General features: G+C 30.3%; 2 protein-coding genes across 6 annotated transcripts in view; both read left to right on the top strand.

Moving 5' to 3' along the window:
- LOC123292624 (hemicentin-1) overlaps positions 1 to 26,355 on the top strand; it is a 963,326-nt gene that overhangs the window by 762,525 nt on the left and 174,446 nt on the right. The gene's annotated exons all lie outside the window — the stretch shown is intronic.
- LOC123293870 (glycine-rich cell wall structural protein-like) lies at positions 20,339 to 25,725 on the top strand. Of its 5 annotated transcripts, none has more exons than XM_044874833.1 (3): positions 20,339 to 20,423; positions 20,491 to 20,704; positions 24,893 to 25,725. In XM_044874833.1, the coding sequence occupies exons 1-3, from the start codon at positions 20,412 to 20,414 to the stop codon at positions 25,540 to 25,542; spliced, it is 876 nt and encodes a 291-aa protein (XP_044730768.1). In that variant the 5' UTR covers positions 20,339 to 20,411; the 3' UTR covers positions 25,543 to 25,725. The 5 variants fall into 5 exon arrangements, with proteins under 5 accessions (XP_044730768.1, XP_044730765.1, XP_044730767.1 ...); XM_044874830.1 differs by having other exon boundaries at positions 20,491 to 21,175; positions 25,349 to 25,725; XM_044874832.1 differs by having other exon boundaries at positions 20,491 to 21,180; positions 25,354 to 25,725.

Below are 26,355 nucleotides of genomic sequence, written 5' to 3'. Positions count from 1 at the left end.
GAGTGGTATATGTTTGATATTTAAAATATTATTAAAAAGAGTGGTATTAGGGAAAACTGTTTCCCTTGTTTGTTTATTAACCGACTTCAAAAAAGGAGAAGGTTCTCAATTCGACTATATTTTTTTTATGTTTGTTACCTCAGAACTTCCGACTGGATTTTTATCTAAAATTTTCACACTCTGTATCTTGAAAATGACGCCTTCCCAGTTATAAGTATACTGAGTAATTATTATCGTTCATTTAACGTTATCTACGGTTGATAAATTCCTGCTGTTATACCTGTACCATACTGTACACTCAATATATAAATAGATTTGCTAATATTCGTTCAAAACATTTTGAAAATATTTGGTAGAAATAGGATAGAAAACTTTTCGAAAATATTTTTTTATTTTTTTGTTTGTTGCTGCTATTTTTTTGGATATTTCTTGTTCAATTTTGATTATGGTTTACAAATTGGTTTATAATTAAGAACATAAATGTATATTAGGATCCAAGGTACGATATCTTAATACATATTTTGTAATAATACAACTGTAAACCATCAACACCCAAGTTATAAAAATATATGCATAATATTCTACAGTTTTTTGTATGGTTTAACATAGCATAAAAGGGAAAAAAATTATACGCTCATAAGAAAAATTTAAAATAAATTTATATATTTTTGTAAAATTATCTCAATACATGGTGAGTTAACCTTGGTAATAAAATTCGCATTGAGAGTCAAGTAAAAAATGTTTATTCATTTATTTAGAATAAGAATACTTTACAGAAATAAAAAAAAAATACAAATGCCAGGTTCAGACAATTATCTTCTGAAGAAAAATTTTATATGAAGTTATTTGATGATTTTCGTTAAACATTTCTGGATATTAAATGATAAAACATGGAAACACAAATTCAACTTAGCCTATTTATTTAAAAATTTTACAATCTTCTAATCATCATCATTCTAATCGATGTACATATGAAATATATCATGGTAAACTAAGTTTAGTGCGCATGAAAATTTTGTTCCACAATCTTTTTTACTCATTTTAACAAAGAAACATTTCGACATATAGTGATTTAAAACAAGAAAACACGCACACGCTTTAATATTTTGTGATCAAATTATGAAAGTTAAATCGTTCCAGAATATTCTGTTTTAAATCGAACAATGACTTCTGAATCACTTATACCCCATAATTGATGGAACGGAATTTTGTTTAGGATGGATGCGGTGTTCTTTTGTTCCATTTGTTCTCAACGTTTGTGCGAAAAAAGGTTTACATAAAATAGCTTTCCCAGTATTTCTTGCTGAAGCTTCATGTTTAGTATACCTTAAATTAACTCTAATTAATTTAATTAAATCTATAATATATGATTTCATTTTATTATATCACCCATAAGCATATTAACAGCAATTAAATTTTGATATATATACGCAACGATATCAGTTATAATAATAATATATTATATACTAAATGTCTCTTAAATTTGTGTTGAAATTTTAGCTTAAAGACAATTTGGCTACAAACGATAATCAAGACAAGCTTCTAACGATAAACAATGACTAACAATATTTTTAAGTTCTTTGTACAATCGAAATCATCAAAACATAGAGATAGCGTAATTCCAAATATGTGGCGTCCAAAAATATTCTGGGGCGAGAGAAAGATAATTATGAAAATCTGGCATCGAAAACATTTCTTTGAGTTCATTTTATGAAAAAGATGTAGTTTTCAATACGCATTTATGTGTGGGCCATTTTTTTGAGGATAAACGTGGCACATTAAGCCTGAAGAAAGCCTCGTGCGTGCTTGCGAGGAAAACTGTAAGAAAGCATAATTATGATTATCATTCAATTAGGTTAATTGTGCCGGGAAGTGTCTTCTTTCCGTTATTTCTAGTAGTGATATTTTATCAATGCTTGTACAATTATTAAAATTTTTTATAGTAGGGGAGCCCAAGAGGGGATTTGTGTAGTTACTCGAGCGCGTCAGATTAAGACATGGGGGGTTCCTTGGACCTTCCTCAGTACCTCCACCAAATATTAGCCCTAAATATGGGCGGACCCGCGTAGGGGAGACGGTCAAATTAGTAAAAACAAAATTACTATAGATAAATTAACTCGAGCGCGTTAGATTAAGATATGGTGGGTTAATTACATGATAAAAAATGTAAATTTCAATAATCTGAAAAATTTTGATCTCGCTGGAGTTACTACGGATAACGCAACTTTGCAAGCTTCTCATTTCTTTTCGTCTCGCTTTAATCATCAGAATATTGGAATGTACATTTTTTATCATGTAATTAACCCACCATATCTTAATCTGACGCGCTCGAGTTAATTTACCTATTGTAATTTTGTTTTTACTAATTTGACCGTCTCCCCTACGCGGGTTCACCCATATTTAGGGCTAATATTTGGTGGAGGTACTGAGGAAGGTCCAAGGAACCCTCCATGTCTTAATCTGACGCGCTCGAGTAACTACACAAATCCCCTCTTGGGCTCCCCTACCATTATAATAGACTAACTAACTTAGTCATAACTCAGATACTTTTCTAAGTGCTTTTCCATAGTTTTTCATAGCCGTTATTAGCATACTTTTGTCTTTCGCCCTGTACATACAAATACATATGTAGTTTGTGTATTATAATAGTAATTTATTATATCTTTGATATTATTGATATAATATGTAATATTAATACAATAATTACTTTAGCCATATATTAATGTTTGTAAACTAAATTTAATGTTATCAAGTTCAACATAGATAATATATACAGGATTGTTTAACAAGATGTTACTACTTAAATAGAAGACATTTTTTCAAAAATATGTCACCACATAAACGGGAGAAATACTTTTCCCAAAAAGATGTAACCTACCGCTTAAAGAAGCGAGCCGCATATACTAAGAACATTATTACCACTTAAGTATGGAACATTGAGTAATATTTTATTATATAGAGTCACTAGTAATTATACATTACTCTTATGTTATGTTTGTAAAATACATGTCTGCCTCCCCTCCCCATTTTATTTGTTACATCTTTTTGGACAATGTACCTCAACCATTTTAGTCACAATATATTTGTCGACAAAGAAATTCCCATTAACGTGGTAACATTTTATTGAACAACTCTGTATTGTTTTACTTCTTATGTCTACATAATTATTAAATTTCTAAGTTATTATGGTAATTATTATTTCGAAGAAAATTGTCTGTTTTCAAGTAAAATCAATACAATGTGTATATTGCTTTTGATCAATACAATGTGTATATTGCTAATTGTTTTTGAGAAACGGACTAAAATCGATCCAAATATTGCGATATCTCAGAAACTCTGCATTGTAACTCATTAGTTCAAAAAGATGAATTTTTACACGAACTTTTTCACCACCAAAATTACAAAGTTTCATATAAACTTCTCCATCTCCAATTTGACCCTCTTAAAGAATTAATTTCTATGAAGAAAGTGAAATAAACTTTTGTTTCAAACCATGAGCTCATATATCAAGTTTTATATTTCTAACTTCAAAAATGACATGGTTTCATACAATCTTCCAAAACTCATTTTAACTCCTTGAGGAATTAATTTCCAAAAATCCTTTCTTGTCATCAACTATGCTCACAACAAGAATAATCAACCTTTTAACATAACGAAAGGAATCAGCTGTTAAAAGTTCGCTTTAAAGTCTTTTTATTCAATGAAAATGATCAGCTGAATGATCCGATGAATGGTTCATTAATTTTCCACCGCGGCGCTGAGATTTTAAAAATATTTTCGGCTAATAAAAAATATCGTCTTGATAACTTTAGTAATTTCGCAGTCATGAAAAAAAAAAAACGAATAAGAAACGATTTTATTTATAAATTATATAAGCAGAGATAGAATAGATCATCATGTTTTTCCAAAGTATAGCAGAGATATATGCATAAGAAGTAAAAACAAACAATTGACTGAGTTTATTATTGAAATACCATGTTAAGACCGTGTTGATAACTCTGCCACATTACACATACATACATATCACACATATATACCTGATATACCCATATAATACAAACTATACAATTTGCGCATAGTTTGCGCTCTCACGGGTAAACGGTGATCTTTACGAAAAAATGTTTCAAACAAAAGTTGTTAATTTTTTGATAACATTTTTTTACATTAAAACTTTTGTTTTATCTCTGACGGTTTCCAAGACGGTTTACTACGGACCCAAGACCCAATTGACCTATGTTGCTCATTTACGAACTCAACCTCACTTTTTACGTCCTGAGCACGCTATAAAAATTTCAGCTTGATATCCCTTTTCGTTTTTGAGTTATCGTGATGACAGGCGGACAGACGATAGACAGGCGACAGACCGACGACAGACAGACAGACAGACAACCTAAAATGGACTAATTAGGTGATTTTATGAACACATATACCAAATCTTTTTTTCATAGCATCAATATTTTTAAGCGTTACAAACTTAGGACTAAACTTAGTATACCTTGATATATTTCATATATATGGTATAAAAAGTATAAAGAATACGACTCATATAACAAGAAGGCTAATAATATTTAAGTCGTGTGAATGAAATCAATAAATTACATATGCGAGCATACTTAAAATAAAACATAACGATGAAACCTCGTATAATAATAATAATAATAATAATAATATGAAATAAATAATTTTTCGGTGAAACATAACAATTCAATTGAATTGTTGTTGCGTAGTAAATTCTTTCCGCATCTATTCTTACTATAATAATATATTTATGTACACATGCATAGTAAATATATTGTTATTAGTACATAACATCATATAACTATGTACATACAGTACGCTTAGTTCGGAATTACCTGTACGAGATTGAAAGTTTAAAAGACGGAAGCCATGGAAAGTTTATTTAATATTTATTAAATATTTTTAATAACTTTTTTGCTTCACTAGCGAGTTTTTAGATGCTCAGGTGCTCGTATTATTTCCTCCTTAGACCAAATGTGAGGAATAAATTTTAAATTTTTGATTTAAATTGAAGTAAGTTTATTGAAATAAGTTTATTAAAATAAAAACAATTATTTATAAAAAAGTTTTAAAAATTTTTGCGTTCCATACTTTTTTTGCAATAGTTCTTCATTAGCCCATCTTTTCGATTTTTTAAATTGATGTAAGTTTATTGAAATCAGATTTTAAAATAAAAATTATTATTTATAAACAAATTTTAAATATTTTGGCGTTCCAAGCTTTTATAAATGTCTCCACACAATACAACCTTGTAGTTTTAGATTAATAAATTAATATGCTTCCTAACTTTTAAAATACTTGGTAGGGCAAGAGTGTTACACTTAAGGTATAGATAAAAGGAGTACAAGAAGTACAATTTCTCAAAGTGTTTAGAATCTAATTTCGTGAAAATACAAGCACGTTTATTGAATATTATTCATCTCATACACATCGAAATTGAACAAAAATTTTCCTATTAAGTAACTTAAATATACTAGATGAGGAAATTTATCATTTAACCGCGAAAATTTGTAAAGTAAGATGGATCAAAATACTACATTACAGATTAAATGTACAACTTCGAAGTTCCTAACGGGGGTCCAAGGACCAAAAATATTTTGCATTAGGTTCTAGAAGATACTCTCGTTTGTGTATTAAAAAAATGCATTTTTTGTATATTGAACATAGTACATATAATGATTAGAAAATGAATTATTTCAAATTTTTAAAAAAAATTACCTAATAGAAAAAATTTTCGAGAATCGACTTATCGAAAGTAAATTCTCGGAAAACTGAATATTTTAATACTAAAAAAATTATAGAAAATCATTGCAAGTTTGATTGCGTAATACTATAATAACTAGAATGACTGAGTAAAATAAATTGCAAAGGAATACCATCGTTTATCTCTCCAATATTTATCTTGTAAGTTTCCAATACTTATCGCTTATCTTTCGAATATTTATAAATAAAAAACCAAGAGTCACTTAATCTTCCGGACATCCACTGATATATTTTCGTTTAGTATCGTTTCTCTCGTAATTGGTTTGTAGTCAAAGGAGAAGTTTAAATAATAAAAACATAATTATTGTAAGATTGTCATTAAAATAATATAATGGGGAGTCTACAAAGGAAATCCAGAATTGAACATACTGTAGTACATATACATTTATGTATATATTTATTATGTGAATGTGTATCAATAGACTTATATGCATAACATGTGTCAATGAAACCATTCCATTTTATATTCTTAAATAAATCATAAACTTATTGCCAAATCCTTTTCAAACGTTCATGGAAATTGTAATGAAAAAAAATCAAAACCTATGCATTCTTATATGTGGATATATTTCCAGAAAATTCATCGAATATTAGTTTTAGTGATTTGTCTATACACAATTGTTGGCTGTTTAGATAATGGTAGGTTTGTGACTCCATGAAAGAATGTGTACTTATTTTCATGCTGAGAAGGAATGCCCATGAGAAGAACAGAGTGATGTAGAGTATAAGTTTGAAAAAGGATAGTTCCGTATTACCGGAGTTAACTATAAGATTGGTCACCAAAATTTTTAATAAATTTCTAGTAAAGTTATCTTTCTTATATGTTTTTCTAGTTTCTAATAAAGTTATTTTATAATTAAACAATGTTATTATTTGCATAAAAATTAATAATTGTTCTCTTTGTTTTAGGTAAGTTCAAAAACATAAATTATTCGAAAGATACAAGTACCCATTTTTGAGTTAATACTATGCAACGTAAGTAAAAGTGTCCCTTTTTATTATCTAAAACTTAATAATTGATAACCAAAACATTATTGATAAATTTCTGTTAGTCTACAAGAAAAAAAATTCGTGAACATTCTAGTCTAAAAGACGGTTGATAACCACGCCAATGATAAACTGTCTTTCGAGAATTATTCATGCCTATTTTAATTAAATTAATTTTAACAAATTTATTTTCATAACGGTTTCTTTCAGGCAGGCCTATACAATTATTTTCGTAATTAAATTATATGTAATTCTTTTCATACTAATTTCGTTTTTTTAACAAATCGGTGTAGTTACCTATATTGACTACACCGACCTGCCAACCAATCGAAATTTTTATCAGAAGAAAGCTAATCTTATTACGAAAATAATAGTATTAGCTTAGCTGCAAAAACCTTATGAAAAAAAAATGACTGAAATTAATTTAATTAAAAATTTCTATGAACACTTTTCGATTGACAAGCTATCATAGGCATGTTTATCAATCGAGAAAATTGCAGTTAATATGTGTCATCATGTCTTATCAGACTTGTGAAGGTCAACCTTATACCGCCCCCTTTACTATTAAGGCAAATGAATTGTTAAAACAAACTGTGAACAAATACTGCCTAGGTTCTGTACACTTAACACATCCACCGACTAGCGCGTTTAACAAGAAGATAGATCAAGTATCTACAACAAAAGAGAGTAAAACTCCAAGCATTGTCTTACAACTGGAAGCCTATTATACAATTATTGGCGACACTGCCAAACATTAGAAAATCTATGTTCTATTCAAAAGATGGAGCCTGCAGGTCATAGCAGGAATAGCTGTCGAAAATTTAATGAATCTGGGCAATAAAATGTGCACATACCTCTAAAACTCAAATGCTTATTTATATGTATCAAACCACTCTCATTCCTTGCTAATATCTTGTTCCGAGTGACCCTTTCAACGCACGGTAACCTTCTTGGTCCAATCTCAGTAGGTTTTTTGTTTACAAAATTGACACAATGTAATAAACCGTATGCGAAAGAGCATATTATCATGATGTATGTACCTATATGAAGCTCATGTATCAGCTCACATACATATAGTATTATATAGTAAGAATTTCACCCCTAGACACATGTCGTTAGTTAAGACTTAATAAACGTGGAATGTTGTACTTTATATTATTATACGTGAATATAAGGGTGCCACCAAATGTTCCATGTCTTACAGGGTGTAAAATTCAATTTGGCTAAGTTCTCATATAAATTATTTCAAAGGTTGACAGAAAACGCCTTCTTTCCTATTTTCTATATATCTTATATAGTGAACACATAAACACTTTCCATGCAGCACCACAATATCTTGATCTCTTCTTTGTATATAGACCGTTATCTACCACGAAAAATAGGCTGTACCTCCAATGTTATCTTTCAAATAACAATTCCAACTCAATCTGATCCATTTCAATTCTCGTTTATCTCAAGAAATAACAATTTAACGAACTTTGTTTATAATTATTATTATTAATGAATTCTTAATATTGATAAGGTCAAGGCACGTCGGTCCAGGAAAGTTCGATACAGATTGATTTCTCAATTCTTTTTCCCATTAGATAAGTGAGTTAAATTAAATAAAATATAACTCACTGAAACGATATTAAGCAACGAATTTTGTATTAATATAAATGACGAATTGATCAGCGGTAGTCTTAAAACAGCAACGATAGGTTAATTTTGAGTATTATTTACGTTAAAATTCGATCCTTTCTCTCAGAGAACTGTATTCTAGTCCTCTGGCTTGAAACATTGTCAATCGTAGGTAAAGTTCATTATCTTGTTGAATGTACGCATTCAGGTCTTGCTCCAAACCATGTCGTATGATAGAATAGCGTGTTTAGTTATTGTTTACCGCGCGCTGCGATTTTCGGTGTGTAGGACAATCTTGAAAGTCATGATATACCTGCTTTTATCTTGATTATTTCGCCCATAACCTTCTATAACGTGCTAATGCTTCTATATCGAAAGTCCTGAGCCTGCAGTCGTCGTACTGTCTTTGTTCGATGCTTAATGCTCCCCTTTACATTTCTTTGACTGAAAATCCAGCTTACTTCATGCAAAAACGTATCCCTTTAAAGTTTTTCTTTTTCCAACTTCAATGAGACTTTCGTTAAAAAATCTGACTAACTTTTCCACTAAGAAGCTCTTGTTTGTAAATCACTGCATTAATTAGTCCTTTCGAGTTTTCCATGTACAACGTTTCTGAAGGGCTAGATTCTGGTCTAATAGATTGTAATACGAAGCAAGCCATTCTCTACTCTATGTTTTTACATGTTTCAGTCGTTATTTTATTCATGACTAACTATACATATTTTATTTCTGTATTATTTTATTATAAGCATAGCAACAAAACTTGAATTCATACTGAATGCTCGATGCTTTTTCACTAAATACTGTTATATCCGCGGATATCTCCGAAGTTGTAGCAAACTCTTTTAAACGTTTATATTTATGTATCATTTTTTGTAGGTACAATGTTGTTGATCCAAAATTGATTTATGTAATTTTTTATGACAAAAGAAAACGTAAAAAAGTATTACAGTCAGTAAAAAAGTGTCTTATTTTAATATATGCAGAAATAAATAGCTTTATATAACTCAATTTAGTGCCAAGTGAAGCATATTAATTTAGTACCACGAGCTATGTCACAATTTTAGCCCTCTTTCAAGACAATACCAAGTGAAGTATATGAGAGCTATATTTCAAGACTTTGTCGAGCGAATAAAATAAAATTAATGACACGAACGAGGTCACAAATCAAGTTTCAAGGCAGTGTCGAGTAAAGTATATAAAATTAGTAACACTAGCGATGTCAAAATCTCACTATCTAAACATTAACGTGGTTATTCAATACATCATGCCATAGACAAAAATCTAACTTTTGACATGTATGACTCAGTATAAATTTAAACGAATACATAAGTGTATTGACAGTAATGGACTAACAAATAGGATTTTGGACAAATCGTAAGATTTATGGAATCTCATCAATATAAGTCGTTAAAAAACATGTTGTTTTGTTAAATGTTGTACACAAGAAAACCGTCTGCTGATGTATTTTTTAGTGTATTTAGAGTCTACCTTTTATTCAAAAGAATGACAGACTATAAAATGTTAATGTTTAACTATGTATTAATTTGTTATGCATATTATTGTATACATTTTAATTTTGGTTGAGGTTATATATATGTCCTTTATTATTGGCAGACCGTAAAGATTGATTTCGTTTTTCTGTCACAAGCTGGCTGTCTATGGAGCATCAAGGTCGAATTTAAAGTGTTTAAAAGATTGAATCGAACCTCCTTTTACCTCAATTTTTTAAATAAATTATTCCTGTTTGAAATCCCATTTAAAAAGCGTTATTTTTGTATTATATTATTTATGCCACAAGCGAATCAATCAGACCTGATTTCATGTCGGGGGTTTCTTTCAATTTTCAATTTAATATTATTGAGTTATTTGGAAAATTTTCTAACTAATGATTAAAACGATTTCTTGAACTGTGTCACCATATATCTATGGCATCACATTACGCATATGCAAATGTTCTTGTTCCTAATATACTGCAATAAATATAAGAAATATTTATCATTCTAATAACATACTAGTTTTCTTGACACCTTACATTACTATTAATAATCTAAAATTTTATGAATAAATATTTATCATGAATATTTGAAATAAATCTGCAAATACCGTGTAAAGATTTTAATTTAATATTTATACATATCTCTTGCTATGATACTATTATCAAGATAATATGTCCCATTACGTTACGAGCTACTATTTCTCCACGTTTTCATTACGATCTGTCTGTATTTTCATACAATTTTGATTTAAATTATTTTTTAATTAAATTTAATATAAGTAGGTATAATAGCTATACAGCTACTAAACTATGCTTTTATTCAGCTTCTTATAAATTTTATAATAATAAAACTAATTTGGAATAAATAAATAAAAAGAATATTTGCGTCACAGACGGAAAAATTACTAAACATTTATTTATTATTTCGTTTTTAATGAAATTTATTTACAGAATCAAAGAAACCAAGAAAATCTGCGGAAAAATATTTATATTGGGTACACAAACTCTAGTGTACAAACAAAACTTAAATTCGTTCTAATTGTGCAAATGTTCTTTTATTTATTTTAAAATTGCCATTCACTTTTAATTCGGACTAAATTATTGATAACCAATTTGATAAAATGAATTAAAAATATATTTTATCTCATTCCAACCTCTTTCTGTCCGATAAAAAGGACCCTTAATTGAAATGATAACGTCTTTTGGTAAGTGGTTGTTGAAACTACACAGTCTGGTAGCACAAAATATAACTACTCTTGTTCGAAAATCGAATTGTTGGCGATAACGATAATCATGATATAAATAATTAAAATATTATTTTTAACGCCATTGACATTTGGATCTGCAAAGAACTTTTAAAACAAGCACATCTGTTGTTGCCACACTATACATTTTTGGAATTCCCAGCCGCCGAAAGATGAGTCTCTCAAATAAATCTTTGAACACCTCTTATAAAAAGTGGACTTTCTGAATTTCGTTCGCCATAGGTTGTATCTTACCGTAATTCTTGCCGTGAAAAGCGCTGTTCAATAAAAATGCTATACATACACGGTAAGAAATGCATGCCGTTTACTACAATGCTGGTATAGTATAGAAAGATGTACTATAGTATCTAATACTATAGTAATATTACAGTATTGAATAGGGCTATCCACCAGAAGTATTGTGGATATCGCCAACCAGTATGGGTATTACGCATAAAAGCAATACCATTTAACTTTGTGCCCAAAATAAAAAAATAAAGTTATAGTAATGCGATTAACATAATTGGACATTTCATATAGACAACAGGCTCATATTCCAATTTTTCGGGTGCAATAACCCACCAGGAATCATGTTAAAATCGATGCTCCTCTATGTAAGAGTAAGTTTAAGCACCATGCCGTCAGTTTTGCGTGGTACAAGTGATAATTGAATATCACACCCCTTGATGTCTCATCCCGTATCAACAAATATGTACGACGTTGCTGGATACTAAACTCTTCATAAGTATTCGAAGAGAATAACATAAATGCCGTACAGAAAGTAATATCGTAGGGCTTCGAAAATTGACAGGAGATCAGCAAACTTTTGATACTGATGTTACCGGATTTATTTTGTACGGTATCCATGTAATTCGCTTTGAATACTTGTGCAGAGTTAGTATTCAGCAATGGTATACTTACTGGTGCAGGGATGAGACACCAAGGGCTGTAACATTCAATTCTCACCTGTACCGCGCAAAACTGTCGCCATGTTGTTTATACTTACTTTTACATGTAGGAGCACCTTTTCAAAACGATTCTTATTGATATTTAACTCGAAAAATTTTAGCATAGGTTTGTAGTCTAATAGGATACAACAAGTAGCGAATTTTACTTGGAAAAAGAAACAAAAATAAACAAAGTCTGTAAGAATATTATTATCATGTTTTCAACAATAACGTCACAACAAAATCTCATATTTGAAAAATACTTTTATAATATAAACGTAGTGGTGACATGCTTGTTTGGGTTTTGATATGTAAATATTATAATTTTATACAGAAAATATGAAAAATGTCTCATGATATGTGGATAGGTTGTAAGTATATATACTGTATATGTCATATATTTTACAGGATGTAACAGAACCAATTTTACAATAATATCTACAGACAATTAAGGTAGTTGCCTCATGCGACAAAATATTAAGAAATCTTTGAAGTAATTTAAAGCCCTATTTTCTGCGTGTGAGACATTGATAACATAAGATAATTAAAATGATATTTTAGCACATTGATAAATGGCATTTTGTAGCATAGGAGAAGCTTGTGAAAATTCAATATATAATATAAAAACTAAACAAGCTCTGGGCGTTGAATATCAAACTCAATAGCAGCCAAATTTGAAACATAATCTTATTTTTATTGTGGCATCCTCGAAAATAAAACATTTCCATGTTATAAATGGAGAAATAAGCTTATTTTACTCCTTCGACATTATCATCAGAGATAATATTTACGAATTAGAACTCATCAATTTAGCTGATTCGAAAATAGTATATAAAAAAAAGTTCTAAATTCAGTGATATGCACATTTGCTCAAGCTATATGTATGTTATTTTTTTCATTTGGAGCTTTTCATAAAACTCCACCCTCTTTTCATTTAGGGTGGGGTTTTATGTATTTGACCAACTAGGGAGACACCTCTACCTTGCCCCTATTTGTCTGTGTTATATTTTTTGATCAGCAATTAAAGAATAAAAAGTGTGTTGTATATATAGTAGTTTTTTGTTGAAATAAGAGGTTTAAGATAATGCTAGTATAATATCTTAAATATTTATAGTTCACTTTTAAATAGAATAAAGGGAAAAAATTAATTTTTTACTATGGTAGAAAATTTTGAATGAATGGTCTTGACTTGCATGGCCCGCTCTTATTTCTAAACAAATTATTGTGAACTTTGCTTCATCTTGTAGACTTACCAATCTATAATTTCATCTAAATATACATATGACAGAGGCCAATAGATGAAATATTATGATAAACAATTTCACAGGGATATTCTCTTTTACAACGGTATCACCTATATTTGTACAGTTATAGTAATAATTCTAACGTAGATCCCTATATAGAATATTCAATTGGCAAAGATTGACATTTATTTTATGAAGAAAAAGTCAAAAAATTTTCATTTTATTTTGTCATCAGTTTTTTTAGGACAATGTAAAAGTTTTTAATATTTGGAATATATGTTTTTTTGTTTTAGACCTTGTATTCCAATTTTTGACTTCATTTACGCGTTCCCACTAAGTTCAGTATAAATGTCAAAGATTAAATTTATTAAAAAGTATTAAATCTTCGCATAAACCTTTTGTGAATTTTTCAATTAATTCTCTGTACATCGTAAAATATCGATAGGAATTAATTGTTCGCTTTTGTACAAATGAAAGGCTGACAGAATAAAACCAAGAAATTCAAGGTATCTTTGAACACACAAAGAACTAGTAAACTAATTTTTGAAAATTAGTTTTATTGGAAATTCTGGAATCATCACTCAATCTTCAGGGAACTTTTTCACTGCCACCAGCTTGATGTATTTCAAGGCAGATATCCAAAAAGTTTATTCTTATTTTTTGTCTACATTTATGAAGTTATAACAAAATATATAATCAAAGTTGAAAATAACGTACAAATAATTTCAACCCTAAGTCTAAAATTATTTTAGCGCCCGTACAATCTTAAGAGAGGTTTTAATACTCTTGCAAAATATGTATTTCAGTTTCCTTCTCGTCATTACAAAATCTGCAGATAATTCAACTGCATTCCGGAATCAGTATATACCTTCCGATAAAACTTCTTCGATAAAATTGGGCATTCGTATACTCAGTTATCTTTAATATTTACTATAAGGACACAAAGACACATGTACGCACACAGAGACAAATACTAGAGTATCATCTTTGTGTTTATGATAATCATAAATCATTGTTTGTGGTATTCACAAATGTTGAAGACAGTTTAATATCAATATGGTTACCCTAAAGTGTTAATTAACCTAAAATATGACTAATAATATCAAATTAAAACATTTATGTCTTTATCGTTTTAATTTAAGGCATCGATGGGTACCGGATACTATATTTACTCAATAAGCTCCGCAGGTTTAAGAGAGGTATGTTCTGAGGTGAGACTCACTCAGTGTAAATACAGAGTATCCTACCAATTATTTGTTTGAATTTATCTGGAAAAAAATATTATAATTTAATATAAATTTAATTCTTTTTAAAGACTGAAATGCAATGGTCTTCTCATTATTAAATTCACTTACAAAAAAAAATTTTATTTTGTCAATTCCAATTAACCCTCGAAGTAATTCATACATAACCAAACAAAATGATCCCCAACAACATTATCCCAACTCCCAAACTTTTTCATTGGCATGTGTATAGTAAATTAAAATTCCTCTTGTAATCCTTTTAACAACAGTAACCTATTTTCGGTTTAGATTCTAAACAGGTAGCACTCTGTATTAAAACTATTTTTAGCACTTCGGAAGTCAAAGTCAAAGTCTGTCCAGCTATGATTCAAATTAAATTTTGTATGATTAAAAAATGGGTTAGAAAAAGTTTCACAGAAAGCCATTTTCCTATCTTATATTGCGGGGCCCCTACAAAAGACCCTGAGTCCATAATAAATGTTAGTCCATCACTCCTTCAGGAGTAATGGTAAGATTTACTTAAGAAATAGTGAAGTACGCTATATATGTAGGAAAATAATAATAGTACAAGAAATTGTCCGAATGAACGGTGCGAACTTATTGATTTTTATATAAAAGTCTTTTTTTTTTTTTAATTTTATAAATACCACATTGACAACATAAAGACAGTGAGTGTACAATAGAAAACAATTTTATCCCTGTGCCTGTGATTGAAATCGATTATATCAAAAACATATTTTTGATTGTTTTTTCCAACAGATAAAACTGTTATACAAAAATTATAATGATAATAGAGAAAACTTTAGTGTTTTTATGAAATATAGTACCAAATATTTCAAGTATATCGTTAGATTTTCAAATATTTTTATATTGACTTCTTTTTTGACTGATAATTTCTTGACAATTTACTTCAACCAAAAGAGTTCTCATTTTGACATTTATACTATAGCGCACATATTTTGCGAATTACCATTACTATTTTGTTTTTAATGAGGTGTAACAAACCCTGGCCTTTCATAAGCTAACGCTACCTAACTTATTTCGCTCAACGTTTGAATCTTGCTGAATCCTAAGCCATAGTCATCCAAACCTGACGGTTGGGAAATCTGTAAAACATCTTTACTTACAGAATGTCACTTCGAAGATCCTTGCATCCAATTAAACTTCTGTTGAAGCCAATGCATGATTACTGCATCTATCGCCTGTATAAATAATGTCAATAATCTAGTAATTTAACATTTATCACGGCTGAGCAATTTAATATATACGAATATTTTATTATTCAAGTTGAATTGTTTTTATAGTTACTAATGAGTTCTAATAAATACAACTTGAATGTTAACTCAAGTGATTAAAAAGATATGTATTTAATATCAAAATCTCCCACGAAAGTTTTCTTGTTTTGAATGTTTTCTTCCTTTCTGTTAGTAAATTTTTTCAAATTATTAATACTATAGGAACGTCAAAATCCTTCTTTCTTTATTTGGAAATAACGAAACCCAGAATAGTGGGTAAAAGATTTTTAGATATCTTGAAAATAAGATATTTTGAATTTATTTTAGCTGCGTTCTTTGCCATTCAAAAGAATCATTTCAAGTCAGAGATACTTTAGGTAAGTAGGTACTAAAAAATTCTTTGCAAATGTGGTTGCATTTATTATTAATTCATTAATTCTTCAAACGACATTGGTTCACCTTGAATGTAAAAGAACTCAGCACTAAATGAATACTATACATTCTGATTTTCATTTAATAAAAACTATTTTTTCGACACTATTCCTGAATGCCACGATTACCCGCTAACTGGTTTACAGTGCTAGCTTGAAACATTGTCCTTGAGTGTATCGGGCTTCAATGTTAGTTCCGAAACAGAACATTTTCAATAAACTAATAACTAGTTTTGTTTTATGAGCTGTCACTTATACAATTAACGATTCGAAACAAACAATTTCATCGCCCACTACTTATCCAAATTACCATCTCGATTAGCCATTCTTATTATTAGTGATTGTACGATTAAGCACTTTTTAAAAAACAAATTTGCAACTTTGAGGACTAATTTGTTACATTCCGCGAGATAGTACCCTTTTTGTAACAGGATTAATACATACTTGAAACTTCGTGAGTGGCTTCTTTTTACGCGAGTCTACCAAACATTCTATCTACGACTTTTTCGAAAGAGCTGCGTTTTCAAATGAGCACGATAATGTCATATTTAAAGTATTTGTTGACACTGACCACTTGTAAATTAATATCTAATTATTTAACAATAAAATATTTTGTCCGACAAAAATACTATACTATACGAGCTTGTAATACCGTACTTAAATATTTTTGTTTTTCAATACATACTTTTTAGCTGAATGGCTTAAAAATTATGACTTTTATCGAGTGATCATAGTGCTTCCTGAAATCAAAATTAAATATTTTTTGAATAATCCTTTAGAAATGTATTGCACTGTATATAAAATTATTACTAAATTTTTGTTTACCCTGCTGTATTGTTTTATATATATTTAAACCACGTGACTTTTTTAAAATTTGAAAAATTTATTTACAAAGAGTTATTAGTTTCATATTAAAAATTTTAATTATTTATTTCCATAAATAATAACATATATAATAATAATAGAAAACAAATAAATTAACTATTGATTCGTTACTTTCGCTTTGTGTTGCGTAACATATGTGTATTACAATTTTTTTATTTATTTTGTAAACTTGATAGTTATTCATTGACTGAATATTGCTCCTAAAAGACTGCAACAGTGTACTATCCCCAAATAAATAAAAATATTTGAAAAGAAACTAAAGATATGTTTATTTCTTCATATTGAGAATCGATGAGCAAAACGGCGTAACTTGTAGATCTGACACTTCTAAAATTGTGAAATTTATTGGAGCCAGAAATGATGTATTTTCCGGTTCGTTCCGAATTGCATATTCCGTGTAACAACCCCTGTAAGAGAATAACAAGAATCCCTGTATCAAATAACAAATATATATTTTATTGATGAAATAAGTAAAGTTTTTCTATTAATGATTTATTAATATTGTCACTACAATAATAACAGGCAGTTGTAATTCTTTCAAAAGTGTATATGATATTTTCCTTAGCTTTACTAATTAGACACAGGTTTTTTTCACTGTAATCACGCATATCAATTGGCGGTTGTTTGAAAAAATTGTTAAAAACTGTTTAAAAAATTGAACTTCTCGCTAATGTTCATGTTTACCTCTAATAAGCAGAATAAATGCCTCCCAAGATAATCCAAGATAATAAGATATTATTTAACTATTTATAGCAACATTAACTGTCTTAATATACCTACTTTGAATATTAGTAAGACGATGAACAGTAAGCATATAAACGTGAAAGCTTTAAAATGATGATTGGGATATAATCGGAAAGCCAAAAGAATGCTAAAAATCGGAATTTATTGAAAGGATTAGTATGCATGTTTTCGTGTTTTTTTCTTCTTTTTCCCTTATGGGTTATTATAAACTAATCGAATATCATTAACTTGTTGGGATATAATCAACTGACAATTTCCAAGGTTGCGAGATTCCTTCTTGAGTAGGCACCCCCCTCATACAATTCTTTTAAACTCTTCGTTATTTCACATGAGTTTTGAAAGAAAGCCTGACGTGATACCATATATTACTCAGAAGGTAAAAATCTGCAAGTAGCAGTTAAAAATTCCTGCATTTTTAGTTTTTAAAACGAAGTTCTTTAGTAACAATTCTGAGGCCAATAAGTTTAGTTTACGAATGACGTTTTTTATTACTTGATGATATATTTATAGATATTCACATATATTATATATCCAAAACTTTCCCTATAATCCGAACTTAACTGATAATATTGATAAGATAGCTCTTGAATTGTTCAACTGTTATTAATTCCTTGTAAATATAGTTAGTCAACCGTTCAGAAAATATGTATTATTATTTATGATTACTTGTACCGATTTTGTTTTTATGTGAAGGTACGTATTTTCTTAACATGATCCACGATAACGATAACCATGATATCATATCGATATTATTTTTATGATATACAAAAACATTTATTTCTTTTGAGCTGTCTACATGTTTTAAGCTAGTAACAAACAGTAAGTATGGCTATATTGATTTAGTTATATGGTTATTATTAGGAGAACTATTAAGAATACCATGAAGAACCTTTTGATAATCAGCTGACACAACCGCAGTTAAACTAAAACCGGCAGTATGGGAGGGTTGTGGAAAAATTTTTTTCTGAATTTTTCTTTACCGTATCAGAATTCATTTTTTTATTAAGTATAATTTGAAAAAACTATTTTATTAGTTTTGGTACGATTTGAAAATACCAAGAACTAAAATTTTTCCAATCACTTCCATCAGCTGCCATCTTTAGATCCACCACTACCCAAGTAACTGATGATCAAAGCTCTAATGTAGTAGAGGAAAACAATTTTTGCTATGAATTTCAGTCGATGTGTTAAGTGGTGAAGTGATACGCTACCTTCCGTATACCTACTGAGAAAAAAGGTATTTTGAGTAAAATGATTTTTAATCCCCGAACTAAAAAAAAAAGGTGTTATAAGTGTGACCGCTAGGTGTGTATGCCTGTCTGTAGCATCGTAGCGCTTAAGCGGATGATCCTATTTCAGGTAATGGTCAAATGAAAAAATAGTTTAGATCGCACGACCACGGAGCCGGTTTTTGAGAGTTACAATAATTCGGTTAAATTTTTCTCTAAATTCTGAACTTTTTTCTAAAAATCCCGATTATATACGATCCATGCTTGCTTTTATACATAATTTAGCGGCTTGTTTAAATCGTTCTAACCAATCCTAACCAATTCCTTCCTATCCCTATATATTTTATGTTTCTCTATATACAAGTCAATACTATAAGTCAAATATACTGCAGGAATTATTGCAATTTTACTTATTTTATATCAAAATATATTTTCATTTATGTTCATTGATAATATGTTTCAAACAATCACTCATAAAAATTTGCAAAAAATCCTTCAATATTTGAAATAACTTTTATAACAAATTGATTGAAATGAATTCCGGCAGACTTGTGTGAAGATGTTTGACTCCGCGCGGAGTTGTTACTATTTGATAAAGAAATAAATTTACTATTCACTCGCCGAAATATTTATAATTTCATCACTTATTTGATTTCTTACACTAAGATTTCATAATTTATTTATTCAAAGTTGGTCTGAACCTACTTGGTCATATAGACTAGACTCCACTCCATTGTGCAACCTAAAAAAATTAAAAGATTTTCTCCCAAATGATTTACTATTCTTGTCGAAAAATCTCTAGAGATTAAATAATAATTCTTAACGCTTATTTTAAAAGAATGATTATCGAAAACTCTTGCCTTATACAATTTCCCTCGTTTCTTCTGATAACAAAGGTCTAAGAGAAGAATCGTCTTTCAAACTTATAAAATTATCTCTAATTGACTAATCATTAACTGCATTTATTCACAATTAAATATTTATTAATTAAATAAAAAATTGAGTAAAAAACTAAGTATTGGGCGTTGGCCTGTCTACTAGTTGCATGTATTGTTTCACTCGTCTAATTTTTGTGCATCAATGATCGTGTAATTATTCAAAATTTTTGTAATAGAAACAACATAACGAATATTACTAATTAATGTAAAAGTAGGTTTTTTCTATTTTGTTTACCATAAACGCAATCGTTACCCCCTCTTTTACAAGTATGTTCACAATTTAGTATATAATCATCGATTTGCTTTGGCAAAGGCACAGCAAAGCTTGTACAGTCCTAGTAAGAACATCACTAGGAGGTCTTGCTTCCAATAAATTCATTCAACATGAAGGTTCTTGTAAGTAGTTATTTTTTCATTTTTTCTGATTAAATAAACCTAAATAACAAATAATTTTGTTTTCTAGATTGTTTTTACCACCCTTTTGGCAATTACACTCGCCAGCTATCAACATTATCCAATCAATATCCCAATAATTGGTAAAACTGGTGTTCCATTGGAATCTCCTGAAATAGTTCATGCTCGTCAAGCTCATTTAGGTCATGTAGCTGCAGTAAGATCAAAACAAGGACATTATGATTACTTAGGAGGCTATGGAGGATATGCTGGTGGATACGCTGGTGGATACGCTGGTTTAGGATACGGTGCTGGATATGGTGGTTTAGGATACGGTGCCGGACATTATGCTGGTGGATATGCTTTACCTATTATTGGTAAAGGAGGAGTACCAATTGATACACCTGAAGTTCAAGCAGCCAGAGCAGCACACTTTGCAGCTCACGCCAAAGCAGCATCTGGATATGGACACTACCGTAAACGCCGTAGCATTGGTGGTTATGCTGGTTACGGTGGTCTCTATGGTGGACATGGAGGATATTATGGCGGATATCCAGCACTCGCTCATGATGGTCAACCAATCAAAACACCTGAAGTTCAAGCTTTAGAACATAAACATTTCGCTGCACATGCTGAAGCCCGTTCTCGTGTTGGTGCTGGATACGGCGGATATGGATACGGTGGCGCTTATGGTGGTTACGGAGGTGGTTATGGAGGATACGGAGCTGGTGGTTATGGAGGATACGGTCATGGAGGATATGGTCATGGAATTCACATTCCAGTTATTGGACCAAAAGGTGTACCAATTGACACACCAGAAGTACAACATGCCAGACAAGCACATTTCGCTGCACTAGCTGAAGCAGCATCCAGAGCATCCTATGGCGGCTACGGTCATCATTAGGAACCTTCTAGGATGAATGAATAGGCTGTCGTTTAATCTTATAGCACTCTCGTTTTTATCGTTGACACAACTTGTTTTTTTTTATTATTATTAGGAATGATTGCGCTTTCTAGCACTTGTTAAAAATTTTTTTTAAATTTTTGTTTGTTCATGACTTTTTGTACTTTCATTTTTTTACGTAATAAACACGCATTTACGAACATTAAACGAATACTCTTTATTATTATTATTATTATTATTATTATTATAGGATTTGAAAATATAGACTTATAATTCACCATGTTTGCATGCTGTTTTCAAAATAGCCATTCCTTTGCGTTTTACAATAATAAAACATACTCGTATAGCCCCACAATTCAATTTATAATAGAATCTTATTTAATACGAAGTGTGTACTAACAACTACTACATTAAACATTTACTCTACTTCTACTATTGATTTTTTTGATGCATTTGTATTATTACGCCAGTAAAATCTTACAAATAGAACAACTAAAATCGCAAAACGCGATGTAAAGCTGCTATTTTGGTATGTTATTTTGATCACCTAAACTAATTTTTGTGCTAATCAGTTGAACTGCCTGTGTCATTCGTGACAAACTGCAAAATTTTCAGACTTTTTGTTTTTGAAAAAATTAAATGAATTTCAGAAATGTTAAAATTTGGAGTTTTGTTTTTGTTAAACCGTTAGAGATACAACAACAAGTTTAAATGCATAGCTCCTTATAAGAAAATAAACAATCTTTTTCGTAAACAGCATTGTTTTCTCGTGGGAGGGGGAAGGGTCAATTTAAAGCAAATTTTTGGTGTCCATTGTTTCTAGAAAATACTTCGAAAAATTTTCGAAAGGTAGGTACTATTAATAGTAGCTGGATGGCGATGTAAAGTTGCTTTTTTGGTGTATAATTTGGACCTCCTAGGGTAATGTGAAACTACTTGTTGCAAGCAAAAAAACAATGGTGCTATCTGCGTTATTCGTGAAAGATTAAAAAAAGTTCGAAAATTTGAAGCACAATTTTGTTTTGCGTGCTAAATGTAGATTTACACTCTCCTAAGTGGTCCAAATAACATACCAAAAAAACAATTGTAATAATTATGAGAATGGACCAAAATAATGAAATAATTAAAAATGCAAATTTTAATATGAAAATCAGTATATGGGTATCAAAAGGTATTCTAAGCAACTTTTTCTTATAGTTTTTTTTTTTTTTTTCGATATCTCTAACCATCTCTGTCGCTAGGCAAAATATTAACAATTGGTCCTATTTTCCAATTTGTAGTAGGCTGAGTTTAAAGTTCTCATTTCGGTTAAGTATCTTCAAAAATGTCTCCAATCACCCTCCAAAATTTCAAATCGATATTACGAAACGAACGAAAATATGAGGGTGTCTTCATATTAAATGCAACTCTCTGTAGATATTTTAGGATGTTCGAGCGCCAGGGCAATTTTGGATAAAAGGCTTGATTTATTTCATATAACTTTTTCTTAGCTTAACTAGACTTTAGCTCTTAGTTTACACTAAGCCTAAATCATTTCTGAAAATTTAAGGAGGGGGGGTGCCTGATTATTTAAATAAATAATTGAATTCAAAAGGAGACATAATCGGTGGAAATTTCAAAAAAAAAACTATTCAAATTAAAGTAAAAAACTTAATAAATTATTGGAAAAAAAAACCGTTGTGCCCGACTAATAAAAGACGTATGAGCACGGTAGTGGGGACACAATCTAAAAAAATATATATTTTCAATTTTGAATGTGAATGATGTTATCACTTGATTGACAATATGAAGGGAAAAATAAGAATAAAATTTTTCGACATCTGAAGAAATTTTCAAAATATTGAAAATTGAAAATTTTGTTTAAGTATTTAGCTTTCGATATTTCGAAAACCAAGGCAGATATCAAAAAAATATATTCTTTTTTTTTCGTCTACATTCATGAAGTTATAACAAAATTCATCATCAAAGTTGAAAATAGGGCACAAATAATTTCAACCTTAAATCTAAAAAAGCCTTGGCGCTCTTACTACCGTAAGGCGAGGCAGGATATTAAACGAACTTCTTTGCAGATTGGATTTCCATCCCTTTTAAAAATTCTTCAAATTCAAGTAACTGAAGCTTATGCTATCTATCAAACACGTTCAGTATTGTAACGATTTAAATGGCAATGAAATTTAAGACAGAAAATTAAATCGTTGTATTTTAAAGTAAGCTTGAATAAAGATTTGATGCTAATAATATCAGGAGCGTAGCTGAAACCCTTGTTTTGTAGTGACCGCTATATTTGTAGATGTTGCCGGAGCTTAACGTATACTAGTAGCTCAGCCTGAATTTTTCCTTAATTCTTCAAGGAATTTTTTTAAGGAGTACAACTCAAAAAAACTTATTTTGATAAAAGACATTTAAAAGCTCAATTTTACCTTATTCTTCAAGGTCGTTTCAAATTAATCTTACGTTCATAACCAATTACTAGATAGGCAAAATTTTTTAAAAACAGTTAGTCTTTATAAAATAATAAACAACTTTTTTTTAAACATGTTTTACTCTTAGACCGATATTTAGTCCGAAAAATGTATGAAGACGTTCCACTCAATTTAAAAATTCCTTTGAACCATATTAGTAGCCAATTCCGTAGATAATTCTTACACACGTCTACTCGTCAGACAGATAACGAACTGTCATGTTATACCTTCAAATTCAAAATTATTTCGGATTTTTTTTCATTAAAAAATTTTTCCGGAAAAATTATCCTTTTTTTATAAAGATCAAGTTTGAATAACAAATTTTTCACAATGTTTTATTTTATCTTTTAACGGTTGAGTCCGATTCATTCGTTTTCGAAAAAAATTTAATTTCTGTTCATTACGACTAACCTATAACTTTGTAAATTTCATCTATCTCTTATTTAGTAATAAACCATGAGTTGATTTTGAATTGGTCTTAGAGATTAAAATTAAATTCACAATATTTTTGGAATACCTACTCCAAGCCGAACGAATTTCATACTCACAAATGTCTTTCGTCATTTTTTCCACAAACACCTCTTTGAAAAAATATTCAGGTTGGTTGGACAACCGGTATTTAAACCTAAACATACAGATATTTATAAGAAAGTAGGTTTTTTATATTTTGTTTAAGTAAACGCAAACACTTCCCTCTCTCTTACAAATATGATCGCACAATTTAGTATATAAACACCGATTTACTTTGGGAAAGGCACAGCAAAGCTTGTACAGTCCTAGTAAGAACATCACTAGGAGGTCTTGCTTCCAATAAATTCATTCAACATGAAGGTTCTTGTAAGTAGTTACTTTTTCATTTTTTCTGATTAAATAAACCTAAATAACAAATAATTTTGTTTTCTAGATTGTTTTTACCACCCTTTTGGCAATTACACTCGCCAGCTATCAACATTATCCAATCAACATCCCAATAATTGGTAAAACTGGTGTTCCATTGGAATCTCCTGAAATAGTTCATGCTCGTCAAGCTCATTTAGGTCATGTAGCTGCAGTCAGATCAAAACAAGGACATTATGATTACTATGGAGGCTATGGAGGATATGCTGGTGGATACGCTGGTTTAGGATACGGTGCTGGATACGCTGGTTTAGGATACGGTGCCGGACATTATGCTGGTGGATATGCCTTACCTATTATTGGTAAAGGGGGAGTACCAATTGATACACCTGAAGTTCAAGCAGCCAGAGCAGCACACTTTGCAGCTTACGCCAAAGCAGCTTCTGGATATGGACATTACCGTGGGCGCCGTAGCATTGGTGGTTATGCTGGTTATGGTGGTCTCTATGGTGGACATGGAGGATATTATGGCGGATATCCAGCACTCGCTCATGATGGTCAACCAATCAAAACACCTGAAGTTCAAGCTTTAGAACATAAACATTTCGCTGCACATGCTGAAGCCCGTTCTCGTGTTGGTGCTGGATACGGCGGATATGGATACGGTGGCGCTTATGGTGGTTACGGAGGTGGTTATGGAGGATACGGAGCTGGTGGTTATGGAGGATACGGTCATGGAGGATATGGTTATGGAGGATACGGTCATGGAGGATACGGTCATGGAATTCACATTCCAGTTATTGGACCAAAAGGTGTACCAATTGACACACCAGAAGTACAACATGCCAGACAAGCACATTTCGCTGCACTTGCTGAAGCCGCATCAAGAGCATCCCATGGTGGTTACGGACGTTATTAGGAACCTTCTAGGATGAATGAATAGGCTGTCATCTAATTTCATAACACTTTTATCGTCGACCCAACTTTATTTTTAGGAATGGTTGCGTTTTCTAGCACTCGTTAAATTTTTTATTTTTGTTTGTTCAAGACTTTTTGTACTTTCATTTTATGTATTAAACTAAACACGTTTTTACGAACAGCATACATTTGGTTTTATTATTATTTTATAAGGACTTTGAAACATTCATTTTTTGTTGATTATATTGATTTGCTTCGTTTGAAGAATGGGGCCAAAACCATGTTAAAGTTTATGTGTTTTTGATAAACACCATCCATTACCTTTACATAGTAATTATTGAAATTCCAAAGCTCATTTCCATTCGCATTTTTCCCAGAAGATTAAAATGCTTATTTACCGGATGTGAAAAAGTCCTTCAATATGTGAAAACTTGGCAAAGACCAAATTTGGATTAGTTTGCTTTCGCAGGAACAATATCTGAATACACAAACCTGATCGAAGAAAGTGATTCACTGGATTCAAACAGCAAAATTTGATACGCTCAAAGCCCACAGTAAAAAAAAATTGCAGTACAAATGAAATTTTCGACTTCATGCTATACACAGATAGTTTTAAATTGATGAACATGGTGCTCTTTTCGAAATTATCATGACATTATATAAATCAACAAATCATATGAGTCGTTTATTTAGACGTTTTAATTTATCAAGAAACAGAAAAACAATTTTGTTATGCGGCCTGATTGTTATATCAAGTCTATAATTTTAACTATTCTTTAACTTAAGTTATTAATTTTCGTAATAAGCTATTTCA

Source organism: Chrysoperla carnea, chromosome 2 (assembly GCF_905475395.1).
Source record: "Chrysoperla carnea chromosome 2, inChrCarn1.1, whole genome shotgun sequence".
NCBI lineage: Eukaryota > Metazoa > Arthropoda > Insecta > Neuroptera > Chrysopidae > Chrysoperla > Chrysoperla carnea.
This window is presented reverse-complemented; position numbering and strand designations above follow the sequence as displayed.

Bases quoted from the DNA above. Each gene is read 5' to 3' on its own strand.
- LOC123293870 (XM_044874830.1), top strand. The intron at 21,176-25,348 runs GATATGGTCATG...GTGGTTATGGAG, and splicing joins TGGAGGATACGGTCATGGAG to GATACGGTCATGGAGGATAT.